Source organism: Pyrus communis, chromosome 6 (assembly GCF_041283825.1).
Source record: "Pyrus communis isolate YQ-2024b chromosome 6, ASM4128382v1, whole genome shotgun sequence".
NCBI classification, from domain to species: Eukaryota; Viridiplantae; Streptophyta; class Magnoliopsida; order Rosales; family Rosaceae; genus Pyrus; species Pyrus communis.
This window is the reverse complement of record NC_142570.1, coordinates 22,745,487-22,754,488: the sequence shown is the minus strand read 5'-3', so window position 1 is coordinate 22,754,488 and position 9,002 is coordinate 22,745,487. Positions and strand designations below refer to the sequence as shown.

At 36.6% G+C, this 9,002-nt stretch overlaps 2 protein-coding genes across 2 annotated transcripts; both read left to right on the top strand.

Annotated features, from left to right (window-relative positions):
• Positions 1–483: 483 nt before the first annotated feature.
• Positions 484–2,098, top strand: LOC137709832 (putative 2-oxoglutarate-dependent dioxygenase AOP1). The gene is made up of 3 exons (XM_088696220.1): positions 484–928; positions 1,069–1,390; positions 1,568–2,098. Exons 1-3 carry the CDS (start codon positions 591–593, stop codon positions 1,829–1,831), a joined length of 924 nt encoding a protein of 307 aa, XP_088552346.1. The 5' UTR covers positions 484–590; the 3' UTR covers positions 1,832–2,098.
• Positions 2,099–5,855: 3,757 nt separating this feature from the next.
• LOC137711595 (putative 2-oxoglutarate-dependent dioxygenase AOP1.2) lies at positions 5,856–7,713 on the top strand. Its single transcript, XM_068450850.2, has 3 exons — positions 5,856–6,406; positions 6,557–6,878; positions 7,088–7,713. The coding sequence occupies exons 1-3, from the start codon at positions 6,069–6,071 to the stop codon at positions 7,322–7,324; spliced, it is 897 nt and encodes a 298-aa protein (XP_068306951.2). The 5' UTR covers positions 5,856–6,068; the 3' UTR covers positions 7,325–7,713.
• The last annotated feature ends 1,289 nt before the right edge of the window (positions 7,714–9,002 follow it).

Here is a 9,002-nt window from a genome sequence, read left to right as displayed (position 1 = left end):
TTACTGTACTTATTTATTGATGATGACACATCATTCTGTTTGCAAATTTAGTCTACTAACGTTAATCAAAAGCCCTCATATGTGACATTTTTTTTTATCTATACTAGTTTATTAATATTTTGACAAAAGATGTAACCATTCAATGGGAATTAAGATCCTCTCCGAACTTTTTTGTCTAGAGTCAACGCACCCGGATATCCGAATCCCTCATTTTAAATCATGTGGTTCTCATTAGTATATTTTACTAACCCATCTCACACAAGTCAAGAGTCTAAATCTCTCTTTTATCTCTTCAACCGCTCGAACCTCTGGATCCTTGAGCTCTGGACACAGAGATCTGAATATGATCTAAACTCATTCATTGATGAGCGAAGTTACTTTAAAATAATAATACAGTTCTTAATTGCTTGAAAAAATGGGTCAAAATTATTGTTCGTCCATGCAAGCTGAACATTATTTTGTGTGATCGATTAGGGGAAAGTCCACTGTTTAACCACGTAACACAGTTTATGTATATATAGATAGATCCATCATCACTCAGAACTCACAAAAGATAAAGCCTCTCCTGCCCCTCCTAGGCCAACAGAACAATGGCCAAAATTCCAGTGGTAGATTTCTCGAAAGATGACTGCTTGAAGCCGGGGACAAGTTCTTGGCTCTCGGCACGCAAAGACGTCTGCCGTGCACTAGAAGATATCGGCTGTTTCACGGCAATTCTTCCCAACAAAGTTCCAAAGGAACTTGCCAACACCTTCTTCTCTACATTTGACGACTTGTTTGATTTTCCAACCGGTACTCCTGAAAAGCCCTTCTTCTATGCAACTTCTAATTCCGGGCAACGAACCTACGGGATCATCAACGGCACAAACCCTCAAGATGTTCAACAATTCACACATCACATTTGGCCGGATGGAAACGATCAATTTCGGTATGATCGATCACTTCTGCATTTCTCAAACATATAGATCTCAATACTTATATATATATATATATATATATATATATATATATATATTATATTGATCATATACATCAATTTATACAAATAATGTGTTCTTTGTTGGCCAGTGAGAGTGCTGACTTCTATGCAAAAGTGCTGGCGGCATTAGATCAAACTGTGACAAGAATGGTGTTTGAAAACTACGGTGTAGAGAAGCACCACGACGATCACGTTCGATCGATGTTTTACAATTTGAAAATGATTAGATACGAGAAACCCGAGAAACTTGATAGTGATGTAGGTTTAAAGATTCATACGGACAAGAACTTCTCCACCATAATCTATCAAAACCATATCAACGGTCTGGAGATAAATACAAAGGATGATGAGTGGGTGCTTTTTGATCCTCCACTCTCGTCCGTAATATTCATAGCAGCTGACGGATTTCAGGTATGTCACATATTATTTACCCTTTGAACACGAGTAATTTGATAACCATTTCATTTTCACTTTTTTTTATTAGTTATTTGAGTTTTCAAAATTTGGCATCCCGTTTTTATTTTTTGACAAATATTTTAGCAACCAATTACTAGTTGTCTACGATGCAAGTAATTATTTTCCGACAAGGACATTTGTGTTCTTTTATTGGTTTGGGTTTGGAGCAATGACAGAATTCGACCTTGTAGACATAGGGTGACCTTGACTGAAAATGTCGTAAGATACACATTTGGTGTCTTCTCTGTCAAGAGAGGGGTGATACACGTACCGAAAGAGCTCGTGGACGAAGACCACCCGTTACTGTATAAGCCCTTGAATCATGTTGAGTTCCTCATCGCACAGAGACATACTGGTGAAACTGAGTATGCCGCAAAGGCGTATTGTGCCATTTGACATTTTCTTTGGTCCAACGCTCCAAGTCATTCCGCTATGGTTTTCTCTTTCTATTTTCTTCCATGTATTTTATTATTCTGCTTTTATGTTTCTAAAACAGTACTAAATTTATGGGTAAATGTTGAAATAACAAAGAGATATTCTTGTGTGCGGATTCTCCTATGAGACATAGAACTCAAGGGGAAGGAGGGAAGATGGGGTACAAGGGGTCAAGGGGTCCACCTACTGGATAAACGCCAATGGGACTCTCCCAGTGGTGCAACCAACGTTGAGGTCACCGGTTGCCCATGACCCCAACAACTTCAAAATTCTATGTACATTTAACTCTGTATTTGTATTTCACCCCTATAAATAGTTATGACAAGATAAATCATTACAACCTCCTTCTATTGATTATATTTTCTTTTGCCATCCATATTTTCCTTTTCTCTCTACTTGTGTGCTACTCTATTGTGCGAACCAATTGCTTGACAAATGTCTCAGTTGACAACCTTAGCAGTCTTCAACAATTCTCAACAGTTACGTACAACTACCCTCGATAAGCCTCTATTGATCATAGTAGTTGTCGATATATGTAAGTGTAAGCTTTTGGCAAATGTCGGCAAGAATCGACAAGTGCCCACCATGTGCTCGATGAACTGGTCCATTGAAGTTTTTTTGTTGAAATTATGATCTCATTATTTCAAAATCCTGACTCCGCTACTAGACCCTCCAATAAGTCTTTTGTTATTGTCTTTGTATCAATGGATTCTTATTTGTCATACATAACTAAGAAGTAAGGCCATGGCTCCAATAGGGCACACGTCCATCAATTAAATAGCCAAAGGCCGTAAATGATCAAATAATGGCCTTGCGCTTGATTCAACCTGAAGGAAAGGTAGCCACTTTAAGAGCAACTTCACCATTGCTTATTGCCTTGGGGATAGGCAACCCAATCCACTCCCTCCCTCCCCAAAACACTCAAACTCACTTGTGCAATTGGGCTTAAGGTGAGTCTGATGGAGAAGTCAAGCAATAAGAGCATTTCCAGTGTGTAAAGGCTCCCCTTGGCAATAGGCTATTCAATCCCCTTAAGTGAATAGTAACTGCCCTTAATGAACACTAATTGCATGTTGCATCTCCACCTATATTGAATAGCCCATGCAATTCGCATTAAAATATTAGTATTTTTTTTATTTTTTAAAACAATAAAAATTATTTTTATTTTTAATTTCGAATAGGATTTTTAACCGATCACATCATGCCACATGTAACTATCCGAAAATACGATTTTTGTGGATAGATTTCGATAAGATTTTTAACCAATTTTGTAGCACCTCATGTCTTTACCTATTTAGAATCATTGAAATTATTGAAATGTGGTGTAAGGTGGGAGAAAATGGTAAGGTATTTTCTTTTGGATTTTTAATTAATTTTTTTATTAACTTAATTAATCTAAACCGTTAGATTACAAAAAATTTGAAATCCAACAGTCTAGATTGTGACACATGACCCTACGTAAATGTTTTAATTTTTTTAAAGCCGAAAAACGTGGACCTTTGATCTCAAAATCAAATGATCCGTTCAATTCAGAAAGTAACTGGTAAAGGAAATCAAAAGGCCTTTGCCACATAACCATTTCAGAGCTCGGAGGTGAGACTACGAAGGCAAATGTTATTCAATCAAATATAACTTGAATAATGTTGTAAATGTAGTTGGTCATATCTAATATACGAGAAAAACTTGTATGAATATTAACTTGATGCAGGATAATGCTGACGACACTACCAGTCATTCAAAACTTGCCACCTATTCAAATTTAAGCATGATTTAACACAACTTTGAGGAAAAAGAACTCCTGCACCCATCCTCTATAGCACGGTTTCCAAAATCTTTTTGAAGTTTCACTTGCTGAACTCCAATTTTTGTTATCAGCCATTTTCATTTTGACTAATCTTTTCTATATTTGTTTCAATTTTATTGGATGTCACCGAAGGGACATTTTGACTATAATTCGAAGTTTGCACTTAGTTTTATTAGTTTGATCAGTCATTTTCAAATTTGTAATCTCCGTCAGATGAGCACAAGGATTTACCAACGGTTCATGTCTAATTGACTTTAATTTGTATCTCCGCTTTGGTTTTCTCTTTCTTTTTTCTTCCAAGTATTTTTGTTCTATTACTTTTTGTTTTACCAAATCAAAACTCTGTTTAGGATTAAATTTTGAAATATCAAGGAGATATTCTTGTGTGTGGACTCTCCTATGAGACAGAGCACTCAAAGGGAATGGGGGAAGACGTATACAAAGAGTCCACTACTGGATGTAAGCCGGGGTTTTTTGGTTCTTTTTTCTCAATACAAATAAATTAGATTTTTTTCGTGTTTTTAAATTCTTGAGTTTGAAGCTTTTTTTAAGTGTAATTTTATCTAAGTCTTACATGTCAAAACAAATAAAAAAAAATTTTAATTTTTTTATATAGAGTTAAGACATTTTTTGGTGTCACCGCCTGGACCTAAAAAATCTCAAGACCGGCCTGCCATTTTTGGTGCCATATATTGAATATAGATTTCACAAAAATCCCTTAATTTTAATTTCTTGAAGGGAAAAGGATCCTCGTCGGATCCTTTTCCTATGGATCCGGAGGATTCAGAAATCATATCCATTCATGGTACATCGTGAGGTCAGAAATCATTTAAAATTTAAAATTAAATATAAATAATACCTAACAAAAATTGACCGTACGATGTATGATGAACATACATGATTTCTGAATTCCCCGGATCTCCAGGAAAAGGATCCGGCGAGGATCCTTCTCCTTCTTGAAGAGCCATATCCTCGTTTTCAGTATCAAACAAACTCCATGGTGCGGCTATTATGGGCCAGGGTGGCTAGTACATAAGAGCAAGTCTAGTGGAAACGACATGGGTTAGGGGTTAGAGGCTTTATTTGACCTCTCAAAGTATCATCATTTATGAAATTCAGCCATTTCACAATTTTGTTGTTGTAACGATGTGAGAGATTAGAGATTAAAAAGTATTAGGTGACTAATTTTCATTAGCTACCGGTTTGTTCCTAAGTTGACCCTTCAAGGGCCATCGGCAAGATTCGGGGCTAAACTGGCTTTTTAAGGGATCCTGGGCTAGTTTAGCATAAACTAGATATGTCCGATTAAAATTTGAATTTTATCATGTACAACATTTTTACCTAAACTAGCTTGCATGCATTAGATATGCTCGACACACCAAGCTAGTGCACAAGGGATTTTGTGTTACAGGTAACATATGCTATACATCTTGAATTTGGCATTTTACTTTAATGAAATTTTTCATAAAAATGGTTTGGTAATGAAACGAGTATATGAACCAACATGAATGACATCTCGGGGACGCCTCACAAAATTGGAACGACAATAACAAATAGGATCATGTTTACCAACTCGAAGCTGGTCATCGATGCTATAAAAGGTGTTTGTTCTGCTCCTTGGCGTCTGAGGAACATTTTAGAAGATATCATACGGTTGGCTTCAGCTTTTGATGTGATCACTTGGAACCACGTCTATAGGGAAGACTTTGTTATTCGACTTTATTGATACTGAGTCACCGACTGTAATGTGAGTGACTTTATTTAATGTTATTTATTTGAATAACGATAGAGATGTCAAACTTTTAAATCAAATGATGTGTTACCAATAACAAATAAACACGTTAATCAACACTTAACTAGTAATCCAATAACCAACTACCATATCATTTGATTGATAAATTTGATTTAAGAATTTTGATCTTTTTAGTATTACCCTATATTTTCCTAAAAGAAACTGGAATTTCCAAAAATTTAAAAAAAAAAACAAAAAGGAGGAAAAGACAAGGCCGTCATTATAAATGCAATAGTTTAGTCAAGTTGCCAATGCTGAAGTTTATGGGTGGTTTGACTTTTTCAACAGATGCTGACTTTTTTTTTATCAATACTGCGGTGGCTCACCGTTGACTTTTCTCTATCAATGGTCCAGATTTTCAATAATGATCTCCACTCATTCATTGATGAGCGAAGTTACTTTAAAATAATAATACAGTTCTTAATTGCTTGAAAAAATGGGTCAAAATTATTGTTCATCCATGCAAGTTGAACAATATTTTGTGTGATCGATTAGGGGAAAGTCCACTGTTTAACCACGTAATGTATATATAGATAGATCCATCATCACTCAGAACTCACAAAAGATAAAGCCTCTCCTGCCCCTCCTAGGCCAACAGAACAATGGCCAAAATTCCAGTGGTAGATTTCTCGAAAGATGACTGCTTGAAGCCGGGGACAAGTTCTTGGCTCTCGGCACGCAAAGACGTTTGCCGTGCACTGGAAGATATCGGCTGTTTCACGGCAATTCTTCCCAACAAAGTTCCAAAGGAACTTGCCAACACCTTCTTCTCTACATTTGACGACTTGTTTGATTTTCCAACCGGTACTCCTGAAAAGCCCTTCTTCTATGCAACTTCTAATTCCGGGCAACGAACCTACGGGATCATCAACGGCACAAACCCTCAAGATGTTCAACAATTCACACATCTCATTTGGCCCGATGGAAACGATCAATTTCGGTATGACCGATCACTTCTGCATTTCTCAAACATATAGATCTCAATACATACATACATACATACATACATACATATATATATATATATATATATATATTATATTGATCATATACATCAATTTATACAAATAATGTGTTCTTTGTTGGCCAGTGAGAGTGCTGACTTCTATGCAAAAGTGCTGGCGGCATTAGATCAAACTGTGACAAGAATGGTGTTTGAAAACTACGGTGTAGAGAAGTACCACGACGATCACGTTCGATCGATGTTTTACAATTTGAAAATGATTAGATACGAGAAACCCGAGAAACTTGATGGTGATGTAGGTTTAAAGATTCATACGGACAAGAACTTCTCCACCATAATCCATCAAAACCATATCAACGGTCTGGAGATAAATACAAAGGATGATGAGTGGGTGCTTTTTGATCCTCCACCTTCATCCGTAATATTCATAGCAGCTGACGGATTTCAGGTATGTCGCATATTATTTACCCTTTGAACACGAGTAATTTGATAACCATTTCATTTTCACCTTTTTCTATTAGTTATTTGAGTTTTCAAAATTTGGCTTTCCATTTTTTTTTTTTTTTTTGACAAATATTTAAGCAACCAATTACTAGTTGTCTACGATGCAAGTAATTATATTTCAACGAGGACATTTGTGTTCTTTTACTGGCTTAGGTTTGGAGCAATGACAGAATCCGACCTTGTAGGCATAGAGTGACCTTGACTGAAAATGTTGTAAGATACACATTTGGTGTCTTCTCTGTCAAGAGAGGGGTGATACATGTACCGAATGAGCTCGTGGACGAAGACCACCCGTTACTGTATAAGCCCTTGAATCATGTTGAGTTCCTCATGGCACAGAGACATACTGGTGAAACTGAGTATGCCGCAAAGGCATATTGTGCCATTTGACATTTTCTTTGGTCCAACGCTCCAAGTCATTCCGCTATGGTTTTCTCTTTCTATTTTCTTCCATGTATTTTATTATTCTGCTTTTATGTTTCTAAAACAGTACTAAGTTTATGGGTAAATGTTGAAATAACAAAGAGATACTGTTGTGTGCGGATTCTCCTATGAGACATATAACTCAAGGGGAAGGAGGGAAGACGGAGTACAAGGGGTCCGCCTACTAGATGAAAGCCGATGGGATTCTCTCAGTGGCGGAGCCAATGTTGGAGTCACTGGTTGCCCATGACCCCCCCAACAGCTTCAAAATTTCTATGTACATTTGAATTTGTATTTATATTTCACCTCTATGAATAGTTATGGCAAACTAAATCATAATAACCTCTTTCTATTAATTATGTTTTCTTTTGTCATCCATATTTTCCTTTTCTCTCTTCTTGTGTGCTACTCTATTGTGCGAACCAATTGCTCGACAAATGTCTCAGTTGACAACCTTAGCAGTCTTCAACTTTACTCGACAATTTCGTACAGCTGCACTCGATAAGCCTCTATTGATCATAATAATTGTTGAAATACATAAGTGTAAGCTTTTGGAAAATGTTGGCAGGAATCAACAAGTGCCCACCAGGTGCTCAATGAACTAGCCCATTGAAGTTTTTTTGTCAAAACTATGATTTCATTATTTGAAAATTCTGACTCTGGACTCTCCAATAAATTTTTTGATATTGGCTTTGTACCAACACCCAAAAGAAAAAGTGAAAAAAAAATCTCAAATTTTATTTTTACGAGCATTTTTCTTACTTACAATAGAAAAAATCACGAATGAAAATTATCCGGAAATGAAACATAATTCGGGTATGAGATATACCTCATCGTTCGACTATGGCATACCTAATTTTAACGTGCGATCCACTTCCCTTAGCATTCCTTGTATGCTACTGAAAATAAAATGTTGTGTTCCTCGAGGAGAAAATCTAGTGAAAAAAAATGCATGTGGTTCTTTAGAAAGGAAGGGATCCCCTCCAGATCCTCTTTGTGGGGATCCTCGAATCCAATGCATCCATCGTTCATCGTGCAGTTAATTTTTATCAGGTACTGTTCATATTTAATATTAAATGCATATATTTAAAATAATTTCTAACCGCACAATGAACGATGAACGCACATGATTCGAGGATCCTTAGGATTCCCACAAAGAGGATCCGGAGTGGATCCTCTTCCCTTCAGAAAACTAAGGCATTTCCCAGCTGTAAGCTTCAAATGGTCACCCGCACAGCAGCCATCCATGTGCTCAGTTGAAAGTTTCTCAACAAATTTCCACATTATTTGCAGCCCCAACATGTGGAAGGGATAGAGTTTTAAATTGAAAAAAAAAAAAAAAAAAAAAAGAGTGTAGTGTCTTGGATGAAAGACCGCAGCTTAACAACTTTCAGATGCAAAACCTTCTCTCAGTTGACAACCTTAGCAGTCTTCAACATTACTCACCAATTTCGTACGACTGCCGTTGATAAGTCTCTATTGATCATAGTAATTCTCGATATGTGTAAGTGTAAGCTTTTGGCAAATGTCGGCAGGAATCGACAAGTGCCCACTAGGTGCTCGATGAACTGGTCCATTGAAGTTTTTTTTGTCGAAATTATGATCTCATTATTTGAAAATCTTGACTCTACCACTGAACCCTCGA